The sequence below is a fragment of the Gossypium arboreum genome, chromosome 5 (genome assembly GCF_025698485.1).
Source record: "Gossypium arboreum isolate Shixiya-1 chromosome 5, ASM2569848v2, whole genome shotgun sequence".
Lineage (NCBI taxonomy): Eukaryota > Viridiplantae > Streptophyta > Magnoliopsida > Malvales > Malvaceae > Gossypium > Gossypium arboreum.
The window spans coordinates 24,790,519-24,813,640 of NC_069074.1; the positions used below are offsets into that span (position 1 = coordinate 24,790,519).

General features: G+C 30.5%; 2 protein-coding genes across 2 annotated transcripts; one reads left to right on the top strand and one right to left on the bottom strand.

The window, feature by feature from the left end:
- Positions 1–1,967: 1,967 nt before the first annotated feature.
- On the top strand, positions 1,968–2,936 carry LOC108452296 (protein SMALL AUXIN UP-REGULATED RNA 51-like). The gene has a single exon (XM_017750073.2). It carries the CDS (start codon positions 2,287–2,289, stop codon positions 2,599–2,601), a length of 315 nt encoding a protein of 104 aa, XP_017605562.1. The 5' UTR covers positions 1,968–2,286; the 3' UTR covers positions 2,602–2,936.
- Positions 2,937–21,694: 18,758 nt separating this feature from the next.
- On the bottom strand, positions 21,695–22,779 carry LOC108452458 (auxin-induced protein 6B-like). The gene has a single exon (XM_017750247.2). The coding sequence runs from the start codon at positions 22,641–22,643 to the stop codon at positions 22,200–22,202; it is 444 nt and encodes a 147-aa protein (XP_017605736.1). The 5' UTR covers positions 22,644–22,779; the 3' UTR covers positions 21,695–22,199.
- Between the last annotated feature and the right edge of the window lie 343 nt (positions 22,780–23,122).

Below are 23,122 nucleotides of genomic sequence, written 5' to 3' on the forward strand. Positions count from 1 at the left end.
AATGAAGACCGACCCTGGCTCTCTTTCTGCACCTTAGAACATGGGGTACCCTACATTTATAAGTGAGACAAGTGGTCCTACTTTCATTTATTGTCCTAATTTATTTCTAATTTTGACTATATATGTCCATCCTGCCAAAAACTCCATGCACACAAAAGAGCTCTTCAAGCAGAGAAAATTAAAATATGTGCTTTCCATAATCAAATTAAACCAATCACTCACGTGTGCTATTGGACTTATAGTTGAAACAATCATGGGTTTTTTCCATTAATTTTTCAACGATTAATTTGATTTAATTTTCAGTTTATGTTGATATATCGTATACATAAACTATTATATTAATCTAATATTAAAATAAATGTATGCATTCACTTCTTTAAATGTATATAATTGAGTCAAAATCAAAATTCTATATGTACATATGAACCACAATTCAAATTCCATATGTATAATTACACAAAATCAAAATTCATGTATCAAATTGCACATTAAAACAAAGTTTATGTATAAATTTAATATTTACCCTAATAAATTTACCAAAGATGGTATAAAAATCTAAAAAGTTGAATTGTACTAAAATTTGAGAGTTTTGATACTATATTAGTTTAAATAATTGAAATCATTAAATTTGTAAGAAAAAATCCAATTATTTATGATTTCTCTCATTCTCTCCAATTTTCTTGTAAGGTGGTTTATACTTTATACCAGTAGGGTATGGCATTGGCAGGCAACTGGTAGGATATATGCCACCCAAGTAATGCCTAAGAAATTAGCTCCCTAACATTTATTTATTTATTTATCTGCCAAGTTTAAACAATAGAAGGAATCCTATGGTTGCAATTTACATATAAGGGTGCTGGATATGGCGTAATATTGTAACTAAAACAAGAAAGTTTTGCATTTCTGCATACATTAGGGAATACAGGAAGGAGGACTTGTAGGATTTCATTGCAATATGAAATGACATAACCTGTAAACAGAGAAACATTGAATTGCTGTGAAACCCTGAAAGCTCCTTTCATTGTCAAAATATTCAGGGTTAATGTTTGCAGATGAGACAAAAACCATATAATTCAAGGCTTCTGAATGAAATGATTTGAATCGATAAAGGCTATCAAAAGCCTGCAAAAAAACATATACAACTATAGCAAGCACGTACATGCATGTGAATCGCTGCTGTTTCATCTGTCAATGGGATTCTCAGAAGAAGCTCAAAAATTAAGAAAAAGGGGGGAGGGGCGCCCAAGTGGTGTGATAAGCCATCAGTACACCTAATATTCACACTTCTGCAAAATATAAACCAATCAGTAACCAAAAGGGGGGAAGAATTGGCCTTGGGAGTTTCACCCATGTCGTCCCCCCTGCATGCGTATGTTTGTTCATTTGTTTACAATGTTTCCTTTCATTAAAATTTATAGTCAGCAAGGCATCGCTTCCCCTTGTTCGGCCATGGGGTGTTCCATTATCTTCAAAGCTATTAGTATGAATGTTCTGTTCACTTAAACTAAAGGCAAATGTGTTTTATTTGGACAGGGTTAACTTCCCCTCAATGAAACTTTTGAGCTTGAAAATAAGCGTCCCAAACCACTTAGCAAATAGCAAGAAATCATTTTTTTTTTTTTACTGCAGATGTCCATTTTTTCTCCCAAGGCAAAGGATATGAATCCAGGAAAGCGTTGAAAAGTAAGTGGAAGAATAGAAATATAGGGAATTGAAGGGGCCGGCCTACCTATCTCACAAGTACTAAATTACACTAGTATTTTGGTTGAAGTCAGGATATTATTTTGCCATTTCAATTATGTTTATCTTGCATATATATATCATAATTATTTATAATAATATTTATTTTTAAAATTAAAGTGTCTTACATTATCTAGAGAGTGTAATATTGTTTATCATTATACTTATCTGTGATTATAATATTATTTGCTAAATCAACAAATACATGAATAAACGCGTTTCTTAAATCCGAGAGAGAGAAAGAGGGACCATGATGTCCATAGGGAGGGCAACAAGGGGGGTGTAATCCCAATGGGGTTTCCTCCAGGCATGTCCTATAAGCTCTCAAAGACCCCCCGAAAAAACACCCATGGTTATGTTCTCGTCCCTACAACCCCCACATGCCTTTGTTTCTCTCTTTACACACCCATTAGCTCCCACCATATATACCTCCCCCTTTACTCTCCTTTCTTCTCTAACCTTTCTCTCTTAGCTCTTTTCTCTCCATTTACCCCCAGCCCACATTATTTTAGTGTTTCTCTCTTTACAGTTTAGTAAGAAAAGAAAATGGCAATCAGGAAATCAAACAAACTGCCACAAACAGCAGTGATCAAGCAAATCCTGAAGAGATGCTCCAGCTTGGGAAAGAAACAAAGCTACGACGAACAAGACCTCCCTTTGGATGTCCCCAAAGGTCATTTCGTTGTGTATGTTGGTGAAAACAGAACCAGACACATCATTCCCATTTCTTTCTTGACCCGACCCGAGTTTCAGTCCTTGCTTCATCAAGCTGAAGAAGAGTTTGGTTTCAATCACGACAATGGCCTCACAATTCCTTGCCAAGAACATGTTTTCCAGTCTCTAACTTCCATGCTTAGATGAACAAGAAAAGCTACCATTGTTGAACAGGATAAGGTCCGGTTAATAGTTTTTTCTGGAGAAGATGATTATGAGCAAGCTGCTTTGATTGCTTCTCTGATTAGATCTTTCTCTCTTTTTTTTCTTTTTTCCCTCTCTGACCTGAAAAAACCCATGAATATATTATTATTTAGTTTATATCTGGGTTTTAGATTTGTAAAGCTGATAACGACAAAGTATGAAAATTTTCCTCACTGAGGTGTTTGGGTTGTAAATCAACAAATAGCAATGTAACCCAGTGAGAGAGAAGTAATGTGAAGGATTTTGGGGTTGCCTGTTGGCTCTCCATTTTTATTTTATTTACCTTTTTTTCTCTCTGGCATTATATTATAAATGTATTTTGCAATGCACGCCTCGCCTTGGCCGGCACTAAGTCGCAGGTTAGGCACACGCTCACCCGTTTTTCTGCCTTTTTTGTCTCTATTGTCTCTTACCTTTCAGTTTATTTTTCTGGTTAACTCAACAGTTAATGCCGTTAAAAACGTTATCTACCAGACAACTCATTGGAATGTTTTGCCGGAGATGAACCCAAACTCATCAAATAATTCTTTTCTGTATTAAAAAAATAATAATAAAAGAAAATTGTGGAAAGAAAGACAAAAATACGCGGAAATATACGAATACGAATATAATATAACCAGGAGAAATTATGATATGATTATCTAATAATTTTGTCAAAATTTTTGCATTCAAATTGGAATAACATAGTTGTAATTCATTTTTATTTTTATTTTATCCTTATAATCCTCGTATTATGAATAGTTTTAAGAATGGAATGATTTTAAAAATCTAAAATTATAATATTTTCATTGAGAGAAAAAAAACGTATTTACGTTTTTTATTTTTGTCAAAGTTTTTTTTTTCTTTGAAACTCAAAAAAAAGTTTAAAACCACATTGATCAATCAACATCCCGTCAAGGATTGGCATGTGATCAGGTACGATGATCGTCAATGGGTACAGTGATGTCAAGTGATGACCCCACAAATTGGACGGCTCAGATTGCAAACCAGCTTACCCCATGATCTACAAACAACACGTTAACAGATCTTCAACACTGGGGGCACTGAGCCCGCCATTAATTGATAGGGGTGATATTAAGAATCTTTACGCATATCGTACACGTACACTCGTACTCTCTTCTCTGCTTTTTAAAACCTATTCCTTTCTAAAAGGTTAAAATATTTTATTAGTCCCTCTTACTTTGACAGAAATTGAAATTTAATTCAAATTGGGGCCGATATATTGCATAAGAAGAAAGCAGATTGTTTTATTTCTTCCAAAATCGTGAACCGTTATCAAACTGCCTTCATCTAGTGGTCCATCAACTAGGGTCTAAAACATTAAAAAATCCAAGCTATTTGAGTGGGCGCACTCCACTCCATCAACCAAAAATGCCATATTTCTTAGGTATAAAATTGTAAGAGTCATTCGAAAGAAAGATGGATGCGTTGGGGGTTAGTTTAAAACTTTAAATGCTTTATATAAGTGTGATACAATAAGTTTAACCGATTTGGGATTTCTTTTATATAAAGAAATGGATACGGGCGTTGAAATTATACAACTCTACTGTCCTTTGATGTTTATTATATATAGCTTTTGCTTTTAGGAGACACTAGGTTTTATTTATGGAACTTTGACCGAGTAAAATTTGATATTATTCGAAAAAATAATAAAAAATTAACATTTTGAATTAAATAGTTTGAGTTAATTTAATTATTTTGGTGAATTTAAATAAAAATTAAAATTTTAATTTAATTCAATATGAATTACGAATTTTAGTTATACTGAAATTTTAAATAAGAAAAATTAAAACTACGTTGTTGTTTTGACAAATATTTATATTTTCTAAAGTTAAAAGTCAAAACTATTAAATTAAGATGTACAACTATGTCGTTTTGATAAATATTTACCTATTAAGTTAAAAGGCAAAATTATTATATTGTTTATGTAGTTAAATAATCTTGTACTTTGTCTATTAGTTAAATAATTGGTCCGTGTAAACGTAATATTAAGTATAAATAATAGGATTCGTTAACGCAATTTAACTTGATTCAAAAAATTTTAACTCGATTCGATTAAAAAAAATTCAAATTAAATTTATAATTATTAAAATAGAATTTATCAATTCAATTAACTCAAACTTTTTTAACTTGACTTGACTGAAAACTCACTACTAACAATAACGCACCACACCACTATATTTTTTCCTTCCTGTAGTACCATTTTAGTGAAAAATGGCATCTGAATAATAAGGATTGTTTTGTGGATTTTAGGATATATTTTTATGTAAAAGAACCAGTCCTGATTCATAAAGTTGTTTATGTTTTTGCTGTAAATAATGTAAGACAGCTTTCAATAGTTTTCCAAGTTTATTTGTATTTATTTTCTTCTAAAATTATAAACATGAAATTACTTGTCTCGAAAAGTAAAAATATTAAAATTTGTGAGGAAGTTTGAGTAGTTAAATTCCCTATTTCTAATTTCACCTTAAAAGTGGGTTTTTCAAAATTTTCATGATTTTATTTCATTTAATACCTATGCTTAAACTTTAAATATTATTTAATAAATTTTTTAATTTGAAATTTTTTAAATCTAATTGCTGTGTTTTTAAATTGATGAATTCTAAAAAATCTCCAAAATTTCAATATCACATTCTTAAGTTTTTGTCCTGAAAATTTTAACTCTAATGTAAAAAAAAAGTTCATAAATCTCATTTTATTGATGTTTTAACCGAGGAAATAGGACATTGGCCTGTTGCGCAAGCAGAATTGTGGGGGATTGCCGATGGTGTTGATGTCGCATGGAATGCTGGATATCGTCGTGTTGAAGTTGGGTGTGATTGTCTTCAGGCGATTAATGGTCGAGATAATAGGAATGATAACGCTGCTGCTTTGTCAAGGATCAAGGAGTTTTGCAATAGAGACTGGCAGGTTAGCTTTTCCCATATCTACAGAGGTGCGAATATGGTAGCTGATGGAATGGCTAGTTTGCCTGCTAATCCTAATGGTCAGATCCATTTGTTTGATATACCACCAGAGGAAGCTACCTCCTTTCCGAGGGATGATTTTAGAATTGCACCCACTTTTGTGACCTCTCGAAATATTGTTTAATTGCTAGAGCAATGCCCTCCTTTATTACCAAATCTATATATATTCTTCATCCAAAACCGTATTTTGACATTAATTAAAATTTTACATTAATATTGTATCAAACATTAACCCTTAATTGATGGTCATCATCACTACAAGAAAAATAGAAATTATTAATGTTGATAGTCGTCACAAAATGCTATGTTAATATTGTTAAAATTTTACTGTAACAACAAAAAATCATTGTTGGTTGTTATGTATATGTTCGTCGTCTAAAGTATACTCAACGACTTTGCAAAATTAAAAAAAAAACATTTTTAATTATATATATTGCAACAACTTTTGTTATTTTCAAATATAATATTTTTTAGAAACAACTTAATTTATTTGCTAAAAATGTTTTAATTGCAATACGATTGGTAATGATATCTTTAACCTAATGATAATATTTTAGTTAAAAAAATTTAGAAGCTAAATATTTTATAAAGAAATATTATAATGATTGTCAAATATTATTTTGTAATGACATTTTAGTTGGTTGTGTCTTAGATTGTGCCACGACTAAATGTCATTTAAAAGAAATATTTTAACAACCTTAAGATTTGACAAAATTAGTGAAAAAACCGATTTTGAAAAATAATGAAGGAAATAGGTTGAATTTTGAGATATCTAGGAAAGTAGGTTGATTTTCAAACTTGTGAGAGAAAGTGCTTCTATCACGGTGTGGCTTTTGCTGACATGATGTTTATAAGGTAAAAGTACTTCCTGTAATATGCACTTTACATTTGCCCTATAGATGTCATGTCATCATATTTATTTTAGAGTTACGATTTTTTTAATCGTTCAATCGAAATTAAGAAAAACTTGATTTTCATTTTGCCTTGTAGATGTGGAGTTAATGCTTGATGCGCATTGCTCAACTCGAAATGATGCAGTAGAGTTATATGGCTAGACGATGTAGAGGAAGTTAATTTGAGTTCTTCAACAATTCTTATTAATACGTTTCAGGGTTCTGGCCACAAGAAGCAAAAAATTTAATTAAATTTTAAATATATTTTTTAGATTTTATGTATTAGTTGATAAAGTAACAACTTATGAGCAGGGGCGTAGCTAGGGGGGCTGGCATGGGCCCCGGCGCCCCTAAAATAGAAAATTTCATTTTAGGCCCTTGAAATTTTTTAAAAATTTTAAATTAGTAAAGATAAAATTTCACTTTGGCCCCCCCTAAAATTATAAAAATTCAATTTAATCCTTTACAAATTATAAAAATATAAACTATAAAAAATTAAAATTTCATCCGGCCCCCCTAAAAAAATTTTCTGGCTTCGCCCCTGCTTATGGGTGAATTTTTCACTTAATTAAAACTCAACTTCAATACTTAAATACTAGGAGAGATATTCTAAGTTCATTAATTCAGTATAGGGGTGAACAAAACTCGATTCGACTCGAAAAAATCGAAAAAAAACTCGAATTTCAAGTTAAACGAATCGAGTTATTCGAGTCAACTCGAATTTTTTTTTTTGAATTTCAAGTAGGAATCGAATTGAATTTTCAAATTCGAATAACTCTAATAATTCGAATAATTTAAATATCAAACTATAATATTTTACATTTTTACCCCAAACTCCCAAACTTTTTTACTTTTCCCTCAAAACTTTTACTCCTTCCCACTTTCCCCCCAAACTTTTACTCCCCTCCCATCCCAACCCCCCAATCTACCCAAAATATATTTCCCACCAAAATTTTACTCTCCTATTTACTTTTTCTCAATATTTTACTCTAAAAAACCCTCAAAACTTTTTATTTTTCCCTAAAATTTTTACTCCCTCCCACTTTCCCTCTAAAACTTTTGCTCCCTTCCGATCCTACCGCCCATCTACCCCAAACCCATCCCCCCTCCAATTTTTTTTTTATTTTCCCCTTAAACTTTTACTTCTCACCCTTTATTCTCAAATAAAAAATCAAAATTATCCAAAAATCACTAAACATAAATAGTAATAAATTTTTTATATATACTATTTATATTATTAAGTTAAATTTCACATTTTATATTATTTATATTATTGAATTATTTAGTCATATCGAATATTCATATTAAAATTGAATTATTAATTATGCTATAAAATATTCATGTTAAAATTTTATATTCGTATCAATTTCACATTTTATCTTTAAAATAACTTTTATTAAAAATCACATTTTATATTTAATATATTTTTAATTCCAAAATACATAGTGACAAGAATCAAGATAATTGAAATAACTAAGTAAGCAAAGAAGCTAACCCGTATATAAAAGATTAATAAATAAATTATAAGGTGATGAAAGTTAATAAAAAATTTGATTAGGGTGGACAAATTTTATTATGATAGGTGATAGTGGTTACAATGGCCTAAAATTATTTTTTAAAATTTAACTCGAATAAATATATTTGATTCGATTCGAATTTTATCTTACTTGACTCGATTCGAGAAAATTTTAAATCAAATTAGGATGATAAAATATGATTCGTCAACTCGATTAACTCAAAATTTTTTCATTCAATTCCATTCGATTCGATTGAATGCTTACCCTAATTCAATAGAACATTTTATTGATTTTTTTTCTCCTTCATAATAAATCCTATAATTAAATTAAGTTGTAAAGTTTAATGGGTTTTGTTATTGAATATTCGATTAATTAAATTTTTTTAAAAAAAAGCCAGAAAAATCCAAATATAATTGCCAATCCTAATAATTTGATAAAGACATGGCTGATTTCCCACTCGTTGGATTCGTAACTTAGTGGAGAACAAGTTTGTATTGGGAAAATTTTAAAATTGCTGTAATGTTCGACCGTAACTAGTTCATCCTTGACTCTCTCTCCATTTATGCTTTCTTTTATTATAATAAATAAGGTAATCAATAAACCATTAACTTAAATTGGTTTTGGTAGAAATTTCAAAGGGTCGCAGTTAAAGAACATGGCATCACCTTCACCCTCCCTACCTGCCTCTACACAATAACACTTCCTCATCTTCTGTTCTCTTCTTTCACTAAATCCCTTATTAGTTGAGATTTTAACCTAAATCCTAAACTGCTCTGCATATAAACAACACTTTTAATATTACAGGAGATAATACCATGAATGACCCACCCATTTTAAGCTTTGTTTTAATGTGGTATTTCTATCTTTAGAATATTCAATTTAACACTTCAAGTTTTATTTTGTTCATTATGGCATGACATGCAGACCAATCAAAGGTGGATACATGTTCCTCTGTTTGACTATTGACAAGGTCTTAGAGCAAATCAAAATTAAATTTTTATAAAAAAATGAACTTCTTTTTTTGGTAAAACTACTTTTTCTTAAATCATGGAGTTTTCTTCCTTTCTTGATAAATTGAAAACATAAAAAGTTTTTTTCCCCCCCTTTCTTCCATATTCGAACACCATGAACCTTAGTTTTTCTATCCTCACCTTTCTCTGTACAGTTCTGATTAAGACCTACCGTACGCAAAGATAATGGAAACCAAGGAATTTGAACATCTCTTTCATCTTTGATCTATCAAAAAAACATCTCTCTTTTTCATCGTTTTTAAATACCCAAAGCTCTCAACTTGTTTTAGCTTCCGTTTTTAAGTTTTCAACCTCCAACTTTGGGGTTAAGTTAGACAAAAATATCGTTTTTAAAAATAATTAGGGGTTTAGACCATTTTTTCTCAAATTTAGAAAAATAGATCAATTTTGAAAAGAGAAACAGAAAACACGTTTTGCTTTGCAGGACGTATTTTCTGTTTCTAAAAAAATATTTTTTTTTGTGTTGGGTGTTGAAAATTTGGGGAGAAAAATTCATTTGTATTTGCGTTTGAGAGAGATAGTATGATAGTTTTAAAATATGTTTGAGTTCATGGTAGTGCGATGATGCTCGAAAACTCACACATTTCATCTACCATGTAGGGATGGAACCATCATCTTAGAAGATGTCGCATTGCAACTTGGGCTCCCAATTCACAGTGGTTATACGGTCACGAGTTGAAGTATAACTAGGGCTCCCAATTGACGGTAGTTATGCGATCATGAGTTCAAGTTTTATGCCACCAAAAGAGGATACTTTATAAACCCCATGTATAAGTTTGAGATCATAATCATAAGAGAAAAAATGAACTTTCTAGTATAATCAACTTATTATTTTTCACCATCTCCATCAAAGTAGTATCACTAACCTCATTGTCTAAAACCTATGACAAAGTAAGGGCAAGAAGACTTTCAAGGGGTAAGTGATTGTGACAGTGGAGAAAAAAACTAAAACTCGAGTCGGGGCGACAACAATTGTAGTTATCAATAAGTTCTTTAATCACAATAATTGTTGTCGCCCCAAGTATCATTTTAGCTTTTCTCCTACGATAACATTGCCTACTCATTTCCTCCTCCGGCAGTAGAAATGACTTACCGTGAAGTCTAAATCATGTCATGTAATCTGAAGACGTCATCGAATCTAATAGGAGAATTGGTTTATGGCATAGGCGTGAAATCGTACGTATGTTCCCAAATGTAAATATATTTGGCATTGAATTTAGGCCAATCTTCATTTGTTCTTCCCCGCAAATCGATCTTATGAAGTTCATCGAGCTCTTGAGGTGACAACAGAATACTTTGCATAAACTCGACGCACGATCGGATTCATGCATCTCGACTATTGCAAAAACTATCAATGATACTTTAACATGCCAGATATTACGATTCGCAAAAAAAAAAAAAAATTGATCGAGATGCATTTCTGAATTCTCGAATCAAAGTATAATTCTAACATCCCTACCCAATCTAGTCGCTCAAATTGAGCTATAAGAGGTTACCATACGAAACTCACAAAACATACACATACTTTAATCATACATGGTGGACCATGCCACTTACCAATATGTGGCGGGTCAATCCAACGGATCATTCATGTAAGCATTGAAATTCAGATTGCTAAATTGTGGATTATTCTACGGATACAATTTCTGCGGAAAGTAAGATGGACATCTAAATTGGTAAATTTATTGCATATACTTAAAATGGCAGACTATTTTGCGGATACCTACACTGTGACAGGTCTCGTGAAACTTAAAACGTGGAACATAATAGAACTAAATTCATTTGTTAATTCACACACATTACATCATGAAAGTCCAAAGTAATTACCTTCTAATTTAACACATTTGTTTACAGATGACCAAACAACTATATACATGTTATTTAGATTGACTTAAATAAAATGAGGAGTCTACTACAAACTCGGCGAATAGTGTGGACTTCTTATTGATCTGACTGCCACACTCTAAACATTAAAAATCTACAAGATAAAAACAATCTAGGCATAAGTATTAAGAATACTTTGTAAGGTTATACAAATTCGATAATTGACTTACCTCACATAATAATTATATGTTAATTTAATATACAAATACAGTTTACCAATTTGCCAATACAATTCGCTAGCAAAGAAGAGTGTTGACTTCATCACATATAGTATATCGGCTACACAACATGATGCAATGACACTTCATATCAAACTTATTCTCATACCTTTTATTGGTGTTGATTCCAACTATAATAGTCAACTCTTTCATTTCTTTTCATTCCTTAACTTGCCAATTTCACATTTCACATGTTTTATAGTACCCAATGAACATTGTAAAAGAACTCAAAATATAGGTATGCTTCACATCAGAGGCTTGTCTAAGCTAATCACTTACATAGGTATCAAGTTACCCGCCTAAGCTAAACATTTATCAACACAATGAAAGCTTGACCAAGGCTGCATATATATGAAAGGTTATTAGTTCAGGTTAAACTTTTGAAACGACATCATATTACCAGTTCAGGCTAAATTTGTGCCACATATTTCTTCGAGTTTGCAACAAATATTGGATCTCAAAATCATCAGAAAATAACATGTAACCATGTGTTTGAGTCTTTTACTAAGTTCATCGGGACACTTTCATTTTGTAATCTCATTCACATTCTTTTGTATCATAATTTGGTATTTCCTCTTTATATGTTTAACAAACCAAATATTCAATTATACAATTAAAGAACAAAAGAAATGAAAGTTAAACAATATTTATATTGTATGAAACAATATTTACATTGTATGAACTTGCTTAGAGTAATTATAACTCGCCACTATAGTGTCTACTCAAAACCTTTTCCTTTATTGCGACCTTCTCTTGGCGGATTCAAATATTAATCTATTACATAGTTTAATTCAATTTTTATCAACCAACATCATTCATTAGCTTATAAAATATATAAGTTAGTTTAATTCTATCACTCAAAATTCCCTTAAGCCTAACAAGTTATGCAGTTGAGTCCCTTTATAACAAAGTTTAAAGAACTCTCAAACTGATTTCAGAAGGTCTATACTTAAGCCCTGATATCCAGAATTAACAAATTTCCATATTACCAAGTGATCCTTTTTCATAACCTCACTTCTAATCTAATCATTTAACACTACCATTTCAAGCATTCAATAATGATAATCTCATGAAATCTTTAACAGTTTTAGAAACGAACACTATTATTAGTTAGATTGAAACACAATAATCTAAAAAAACATAAAATTAATGTACAACATGTTCGATTTAACTTACCATGCAACAGCACAAAGCCTGACCAACTTTCCTAGCTCAATAAAAAAGAAACACAGTGATGGAGATGATGAAGGAAAGAAAATGAACTGCCTCTTTCCATCCACTATGATACGAAATATATATGTTTAATAAATTATTAATTAAGATTAACATCATCATAATTAAGGCCAACACCTATCAGGCCACCTTATATATATAAATGGCTAAATTATCATTTTAGTCCCTACTCGATCAACTTATTATTATTTGCAAAAGAAATCCATAATGGTCACTTCTACCACCTTTATGATTTCAACCTTGTACCATGATCAACTTTCTATCAAATTACCAAACCAGGTTTTCATACAACAATATAATATACTAATAATTATTAAATATTAAACTTGCAAACTTAATTAGTAAACAGGGTTTCGAAACCACCGTTTTCACCATAATTAAAAACGGATTGTTACAATAACACCCATTCAAACTATAATACGAAATTATAAATTTTACTACGCACCTAATATTAAATTTCAAATACTTATATAAATATTATATAATTGAAAAACTCAAAAGCTAATCTCAACTTTTGATCATTGATATGACAATAATCGGATATCTTTGAGCTCGTCCGGTATACCCACATGACTCGTGTCATTGTTTCACATATTCAAATAATATGTTATTTCAAAAATATAATGAAAAAAATATTATGATAACTATAGTATTAAATGAATTTTACATTATTACGAGTGGGAATTCATAAGAGGCGTTTACTTGGGGAAATATAAATGGTAATCAATATTATACCCATGATTGAAGAAGGAGTATGCAATCACCAATTTTAATTTTTTGTGCTTCTGTTGCTCGAAACATCTCCCAACACAATGTTGCGGATACAACTGATCCCTAACCAAGTTGCCCTGTTTCTTTTAAGTCAGCTAGTTATAGTAGACACCTTAAATGTATCAGATTTCGAGATTTATCTGGTATTAGAAGACCCTCAATTAACCTCAAGATGAATGCTCGCGCATATTATTGTCTTTTAATAGCATTGGCCAAAGCTGTTGATATAACTGAAATTGCCTTCTAACAATTTCATCTCTATCTAGCTATCATTAAACTTGTCTGACGTCTTGCCTAATAGTTGTTTGCAAATAGCACTCCAATCCCCAATGCCTACAACCACCACAACGATTGCCCTATCAACCTATAAACTATGTTGTAATGTTACATCTTTGAGCGTAATTCTACGCTCACCGCATGGAAGATGATATGTGTGTCTCTCGAGTCTCCATCTTTCCACCAAAACACTGATAACTGCAAGATCTAATTTAGTCCTCCCGAGCATGCAATTCTTCAATAACACATGGTGCCCTCACACTTAATTTGTCTATGTACGTCTCAAGAATCTGATCTTCAGTTTGATTATATAAATATAACTTTTTTAAAATTAATAACTTTAACAACTTAATAATTTAATTAACTAAAATTAATATGAATTTCTTACAATTTGTAATTGGATGCCTAAAATGTGTTTGTCATCCAAACGAATAAGCAACATTAACATTTTTAAAATGATAAAAATAAAATAAAACAAAGAAATTATGAAATATAAAATTAAAACAATTAGTATTTGAGTTAAATTGAATGAAAAATTGAGAATAAAATAGTTTAGAGCATTGAGAGAATAATATTTGAATGCAAAAGAAAGAAAATGAGTTGAGTATAAATAACAAATAAACTAGGGGTTAGAAAAAAAATTTGTCGTTTGAATTCCTTTGATGAAAACACATCCAACAGGTCGATTGGCCTATATTTATATGGCCACCGTAAAACTTATTCGGCACCTTCCTAAAAAATGGCTTGCAAAAGTCCTCTTTATAGGGAACGACCATTGACCCTGTGACGACTGGCCCATCCACCGGTAAATTGAGTTGTAAAGCTATGTCCTCGAGTGTGATTGTACACTTGCCGCATGGAAGATGGAAAGTGTGTCTCGAGCTTCCATCTTTCCACCAATGCACTGATAATTGTAGGGTTAAGTTTGTAGCCCTCGAGCATATGAGACACATGCAAGAATCTCGCGTCTTACAAGTAACCACGAATTTTAGTATTTGGGCTCTTTGACAAGTTATGTATGAACTCCTCCAAAACACAATCATTTGCCTATTTATATTGATAAAAAAATTAATTTAAAATATTTTAAAAAATAAAATACTTTAAATTTAACTTAATTGAGTATAACAAAATTTAAAATTTCTTCTTACGATTATCGCTTGAGCGGTGAAAATGAGCTTGTTGTTGAAACAAATCAGAGAGGTTGCCATTCGTGAAAATTTAACCGAAATGAATAATATATGAAATAATTAAATAAGACTATAATATTTTCAAAAAGTGTATTGGAAATTTTAGAACAAAACTTGAGAAAATTGAGAGAGTTGGATTTGAGTGAAAAGAATGAAAAATGACTTGATATTTATAGGAAAAATTATTGTTTTTAAAAATTTTACCATTCTCAATGTTTTAAAAAAACCATTGGTGAAAAGCGCACCCAACTTGACTCACTTTCACACGCACTATCTCAAAACAACCTACTTTTTTAAATTTAAAAAACACAACAACCTAAAAGCCCAAGTAAATTAGAAAAAAAAAAAAAACCCTGCATATTCACCTTATTTTGCGTAAACCTTTTGTTTATTTGCTGAAAAAACCTTCTAAATACCCAATGCTCTAATTTTGTTTTAACTTCAATTTTTAAGTTTTCAAGCTCCAAGAGTTGCTTAAAAAGTTTGGGTTTTTAATGGAAGTTGTTAAAATTAAAGAGGAGTAAAATCAGATTTGATTTTAAAAAAAAATTTAAAAAAAATCAAATTTTGAGTTAATCGAATTGAGTTATTCGTTTTTTTCGAATCAATTTGAATAAATAATTCAAGTTTCGAGTTTGAGTAGAGTTGAATTTTACAATTCGAATAACTCAAATAATTCAAATAACATAGTGGTGTAAACAAACCTTTAGTCCCTGTCAATTTTGAAAACAAGAAAATTAGTCTCTCCATCAATAAAAAGTACAAAAAATCAAAATTTATATATGTATATATTTAAAATTTTAAGATAATTTAAAGAAAGTTAAAATTTAAAATGTTCTAAAATAATAATTTTGGAAACTTAAATAAGTTAAATAATGATTCAAGTTTATCATCTTAAAACGTTTTATTTTATATTGAAAAGTTATTAAATATATATGGTTTCAAATGTATGTATATATTATAATAAGATTTTAATTTGACATGTTAAATTTTTTAATTTAACTCCATTCGATTTGACTTGATTCAAAAAGAAAGTCACGTCAAATTAAAATGATAAAATAAAATTCATCATTTTTATTAATTTAAAATTGTTTTATTGGATTCTTTCCAAAGGTTCACTCCTACTTCAAACTTAACACATTTAATATTTATTTTCACAACCGAATTTCCTCGGTATTTTCTCAAACTTTCTTCTTTTAACTATTAAACCAAAATTACATATCTATGAAAGGAAGTCAAGTGACTTGTACGGATGGTATCCAATTTCTTCATCCATTTAAATTTCATTAATTTTCGTTTACTTCAAACTTAATTACTAGGATTAAATTTGAAGAATTGATTTCGTAATTAATCACATAATTAATATGTGTAGTACTAAAATCTAAAATTTCCAAATTCTTTGTCCACTTAAATTTCTCCAACTTCTTCTAAATGGGTAAAGCCTACAAAAACAATAACTTCTACACTTTTCACTTAACTTAATTGCACTTTTTTTATGAACCTGACTATTTATATTTTCTTTTACAATATTTTTCAAATAAACCAATATTAATTTAGAGATAAAAATTATGTTAATATATTTATCTCTGACTTTTTAACAATAAAATAAACTTTCTTTTATGACTTTTAAACATCATATAATCAAGTTTTAAAGTCTCTTGAAAAACTAATTTTTCAATGAAATAAATATAATTAATAACGCTTATATAATATTTAATGAAAAATATTTTTATACACAAAATTTAAGTTAATTCTAAAATATTAATTTTATACTTTTTAAAAATAGAATTTGGTTTAGGTAACTATGAACTTTAAACTTGTATTATATAAACTATTCAAATATTTCGGTTCAAATTGGTTTTAGATTTCTCGATTTTTCTTGTTTAATCTTAAATTTTTTAAAACAATTTTATTATAGGTTCGATTATATATACTCTTTTGTTATAATAACTAAAATTACCCATAATCTCTCTTCAGCTCATAATATATCAGTGCACTCAAATCAAAGTCCTCTTACACAATAATATTTATGTAGGCTAAAACCACTAATTTTCCGTAGAAAAGGAAACAAGTAAACCAATTCACTCTTCTTTTTGCTAAAACATGAAATAAGTAAGAACATGGGTTAAAACAAAGTATAGCTAACGTATAAATAAAAACAGAAACTCAGAATATATACAACCCATATATATTCTCCTTTCAACAAGGGACCACCACCCATCAAATTCATCAAAACTTAAGACAAAAGGTTCACATGCATAATAGCATATATATGATTGGTCATAACATATGCTATTGTGTTATTCGGATCTGCTTTAGAGTGAAAATGTTTGAAGCAGTAAATTCCAGTTGCTGGGTTTTGTTTTTTACCAACTTGAAAATCTGGGTTAAACTGTCAGTCATGTTGTTGTATTTCTACACAAGTCTTATTATGTTTTGTTAGGTAAGATGTCCCAATTCGTTTCATTTATAGAAAAGAAAAATCCTTGGTTAGATCTTGTGGGTGTGTGGATCTTAATTGATTCCTATTAGTGTGCAGTACTTGTCATTTACTTCAAGGACAAAACGTAGGTGATTAGTGGATAATTTATGCTTTTAAAACCCAATTGCTTGACAGCAATCACCAACACCTACTGTGATTAAGACCATAAATATTCTATCATCACTAATAATCAAAATCTAGTTGCTTCAAGCTGTTTTAACTCAAATTTCAGTCTCTAACAATGTTTTTTTTTTCTAAAGTAAAGCAAAAAATTACAATGACGTATTCATAGATAAATTGCCTCTAGTGCTCTCTTCCTTTAGAATTTCTTGTATCTCCATAGGGGTCACCAAATATGTATAAAACTTAATCATTCGATAGGGTTATTTTTGTTAATGTCTCTACAATCTTGTTAGTTTTCCTAGAAATAGATCTCAAGGACCACTTCTCTTTATTAGCAATGATTTGTTTAATCTTCCTTATTGAAATAGAGTTGATTCTTTCAGGTTTGTTATCGCTAATAGCTGTTACAACCTCTAGAATCGTATTCTTATTTTTGAAGTATGTGTAAGCCATCAAATATGCCCCAAAGCTCAGCAACTATACCCAAACACTTTCTCAAAAAACGATTATAACCAAGAATCCAATTCCCCTTCCCATCTTGTATTGAAGCCATCAATAAAGATTGAATTATAAAATTTTGAGTTAATATATAATTTTAAAAGGATTAAAATATAAAATTATTATATTTTAAAGAAAGAACACTCTTACTTGCTTACTTGCTTACTTGCTTACTTGCTTACACCTCTTATTAGCAAGTGGTTACAATGTCATCTGGTTTGAAGTAAATTTTGATTAACAAGTCGATTTCAAGCTAATACATTCTTTAATTACGGAAATTGCTGCGATCTTGACAAATGAATCCAAATTTGCAATAAAATCCAGTGATTGATAAACATAAAAACAAACAAAATATTTCAATATATGTATACGTGTGTGTTAAATCTAGTGATGTATATAAATAAATAAACCACCAATAACATCACTTCACAATATTATAATATATATAGATGATTGATTAGTTTCTTTCATTTGTTTTTGGGCAGACAATGGTTGCAGCTTTAAACATGAAACTGAACTTTCCTTTTTTTTCCATCAAATCAAAATTTTGAGTTACTTCCCCACACGTACCTTAATCAAATTCTTCTTTTTATGAATTATAAAAAAAAAATTGTAAAACTCTAACAATAACCTAATTAATGTAACTTAAATCTAAATTATATTTGAGATAGTAAATATTTTAACCATCAAATTAATACACGAGATTTATTTATTAAGAATTTAATCGAGGTTGATAATATTCATTAAGTGCCACATTGTGGACTTGGTTCCTCCCAGCAGCTCCACTCAATGTTGTTATTTAACTGTTTTTTTTATCTTTGATGTATAAACTATTTGAAAAATGGAAGTGACAAGTCAGAATTGGGGTGTGCTGCAGGTATATACACATGTTACTTCAACAATTTTCATTTTTGGGTCTCTTATTTATTTTTTTGACATTTACCCATCGCCTTGCCCTTGCCTCCCACTACTTTATAAATTATAATGCTAAACCTTTTTTCCGGGGGGTAAAAAGCTTCCAACCATACAACTTGGAAATGCAACAAATTATTCGAATCCTACCAAGAAAGGATGGTTGAAAAATATCCTCAATTAAATATATATATATATATATATATATATATATATAGAATGGAAGGGAATGATTTGATTTTAAGATATTAAAATTTGTAATTAGATTTTATATTTTACGTAAATTATAAATTTAGTATCTGTATTTTAATGTGATCATTTTAATCCTCATAGTTTTAGAATTTAAAAATTTTAGTTAGATCAAATCATAGTTATTAAATTCATTAAATTTTGTTATTTTTAAAATTTGATGTCTCAAACATATTATCACATGTGTAATGCTATATTTGTTTGTTATTTTCACATATTACTTATAAAAATTTAGTTAACAAATTTAACAACAATCATTTGCATTAAGACTAAAATTTTAAAATTTAAAAAATATAGCTTTCGAATGTGACCCATTAGTGAACGTTGACTAAATCTATAACTTTATGCATAATGCATGACTAATGACATAATTTAATCAAACAGATTTAAGTGTTACTATTGGGTTAGGACTAAAATTTTAAAATTAAAAAGTATAAGACTTAAAATAAATTAAAGTAAAGTGCATGTATTAAATTCATAATTTCTACAAAGTATAAGGTTAATAGCTCTATTTGAACATTTTAAGACATCTAATCTAAGGCTAACCATTGAAAATTCAAAATGCTTAACCTAGCTATTATATGTCATAGAAATGACATTTAGGTTAGTGGAACTCAATGAGTCTCTAAGGATTATTAGAGTATTAATTATTTTTTAAACTTAAAATTTTTTATTAATAATAATATCAATATTAATTAAACTATACTGTACTCAAGAAAAAAGAGTTTTTCTCCTTTAATTTTCTAATAAGGTACTAATAAGATAGAGTTTAGGCCTTTCTAAGGCTACTCGGCCCAATACATCCAAATTAGACTATACTTGAATAGGGAAATTTTGATTTAAGATTGGTCTGGTTAGGCTCAATTCTTATTTATTAATTTAACTTATAAAATTAAATATGAGAAAATATTTTCAATAACCTCTCCATCGAGATCAACTATATGGAGAGCAATTCACGTTTGAAATAAGTTGGAATATTTTTTATTTAATAATAACTATTGTATTATGTTTTAAGGAATGTTTCACGAAAGATGTTTCACACAGTACTGTTTAACTAAAATAGAAGAAATGAATGTAACCTCAAAATATGTCACGGTTGTTAGGTTATCTTCACTTTTAGGATGTTCTAAAGAGCTTAGCTTGGTGGATCAAATATGGAGGTAGTTATAGATTTCTTTTTAACATTTTTTCTGGAATACTGAGTGCCTCTCCCTTATTTTAGAAACATTGTGAGCTTTTCTTCATTATTTACCATTAACAACAAATCCCTTCACCATTCTTTTTTAACTATTAATGCCATTGTAATTGAAAATTAATTCCATTGCTCCTTATTGTCAACTTTGTGACTCTCATTCTTATATAACACTATAAATAGCAGCTTTTCACAACAAGTGAAGGGACTTTTTAGTATTTGAAATCACTTTCTAAAATCCTCTCAACTTATTCCTTTATTGAGCCTGATTGTTAATCACATTTCCCTTTCACCACCATACCAACCACCACCCGTCATCACGCATAATGTTACTGGATATATTTCACTGTTTCTCTCAACCTTCGTTTGGTACATTTTATTCACTTGTTTATAACATTTTTTCTCCCCACAGAAAAACTCTCTAGGTAGACATATTTCTATGATATATATAGTATTCAGTAAACCTGATATACATGTTTTTGTGTTAGATTGAAGCTGCCTTTGTAAAAGAAAACACAAATTATAGCATTTGGGGACCCTTGGCAGTGCACATATTGACAGCTTTAACTCGTCCCTTTCCCATACCTTTGGATTCGATTTTCACTTTGTAAATGATAAAATACGAATAAAAACATAATGATAAACATAACCTTATCACCCTCTTTACTTTGGAGTGAAATATCATAATCAAAATCATAACGAGCAGTCATCAGAAAACAAAAGTATCAATGTATAGCATATTCGTAAAATTTGTTCAAGGATTAATGGAGCTAATCCCAAACATGACAAAGAAAGGAGAAGTCAAGGATTGAAAGCAAGGTAGCAAACGTTGAAAAAAGAACATAATATAATCAGTCCATATTTTAGGGGATTTGGTTGTTGAGACACCAAATATTTCCAGATTAAAAACATTTTTCTTCTGGGGTAATCTCTAATGTAACAAACAAGACAATGATTGCATCATCCATTTGACACCGCTATAAAGGAAATTAGCAATAACTAGGTCTAACTCTTCAAAGGTGTTACAGTACAACAATCAATGCATGATGAACCAGCTAGTATATTAAAAAACAATAACAACAATAATAGAAGAAGATAAAAAGAAACACAAATAATTAATGAGTAGCTCTAGGTGGAGCAAAAAGTGGTCCACTCTTTACTTGCTGTTATATTTCTGTAAGTGTAGATGGCAGAACAGAAGCCAAGCTTGTCCAATTCACATTAATGTCTTGAAGGGGCAATGGCAAAGCATCAGTATTTAGTCAATTTTGTTGAATACACTTTTTTTAGAAGGGGAACGGGGGCATGGGTTTCCCAAGACGAAGAAAGTGAGTGAAGAACCGATAAGTTGATAACGATAATGCTCCACTATGTCTGGTTCTTCTACAATGTCCCCTTTGGATTCCTATTTCCATACGGTTCCTTCAAAGTCAAACGACCCCTCGGGTCCTATGTTAATCCAACACTGATTAAGACACCCATTTTCTTATTTGACTACACAAACTCAACAATCTTCACTTGTGTGTTTTCCTTACTGTTAACTAAGCTTGTCCTTTTCCAACCAAGATTGTCTTTATGGCGGTTGGGTCGATATGAAGCAAAGATTTCATTTAAAAAAGTTGATAAATGATACGAGTTTAAATCTTATAGTAAATACAAAATTAGGCATTTCCTCCATCATTCAATATATCACAGAATTTACAGCAATGATTTAAAATTACTACATTTGCTTTTCTCTTTCTAGTGAAATTCATCGTCTCGAAGCCTAGACCTTCTTTTTCCCGGATTCCAACTCGTGTCTTCTCTGCCATCTCCATCAAGCATAACGAGTCAGCATTCTGCTCAGGTATTCGTACGTTGCCTCACCTCATTGTATCACCAATTTTAACCCATCACGAATAATTTTTGAAAAGAAATTATAACCCCGCCAACATACCTTGTGACTTACGGTAAGTGAAAGCTCCCCGACTCGGCCAAACTCATTGGTTTCAACTTTCGTCAGTATTGTATAATTAATTCTTCACTCAAACTAACTCGGAACTGACTCAGAATAGCCTCCCCGGGTAAGAATCAAAGACTTTTCCTTTCTCTTTCCAACTGTTTCTTTGGTTAACACATTGTTTTTCCGTGAAGTAACGGTCGAGATTCTATCCACGTATCGAGCTTACTCCTGATCTCCGAGTGACACTTATCTTTAAAGTCTTCGATGTTCAGGAACCTATCGGAGTGACCCGACTCTGAACGGGAAATAAACCGGATCACTTCTTCGAAAACGGACTCGTCGCAGGGGATCGTCAATGGGCCTTGGTTGCTAAACCCATACTCTTCCTCTGCTTCGATAAGGAATTTCCTAAAGACGGGATGGTTCAGGTACGTCACCCGCACCACGAATCTCCTGCAACTCCTCCCCACGCAGACCGCCACATGTCCCGCCGGCACATCAGACGGAATGCGGCTGGCCGACATGCGAGCCTTGTTCCTCCACCGCAGCAGCATTTGCCTGAGCCTCACAATGTAGCGGATTTTGCTGCATTTTCCGAGTCCCGCCGACATCTTCCCCGGAAACTAACAATTCAAAGGAAAAAAAAAAAACAAGTCTTGTTTCAGAGTTGAAAGCTTTTGTGAGGGGAAAAATAGTGGTTTTGGAAGAGGATTTTATAAAAGGGGAAAGTACGCTATCTGTCTGCTGTTGATGAAGCAAGTAAAAAGCCCAGATGTCTTTTAGCATTGGATAATACAGAAATTATCGCTAATTATTTTTTAATAAATCGAGTACCTTTTCTTTTCAAAAATAATAATTACAAGCATGAAATTGAAAAAAAAAATATTAATAGCATCCCGTTTAATTTTGGTTGAGTTTTAACTCGATTAATATTAATATTATTGTTTATATAGGAGTTCGTGAGTTTAAATATCCTGAAATATATTTATTCTCTTATTTACGAGTTAAGATAATATTATGGGTTGTTCTAAATATTTTATAAAAATACTTCAACGTATTTGAACTTATATCCTTCTACACTATGAACAAC

Excerpts from the sequence above, each read along its gene's own strand:
- LOC108452296 (XM_017750073.2), top strand. The coding sequence starts at position 2,287 with ATGGCAATCAGGAAATCAAACAAACTGCCACAAACAGCAGTGATCAAG.
- LOC108452458 (XM_017750247.2), bottom strand. The coding sequence starts at position 22,643 with ATGTCGGCGGGACTCGGAAAATGCAGCAAAATCCGCTACATTGTGAGG.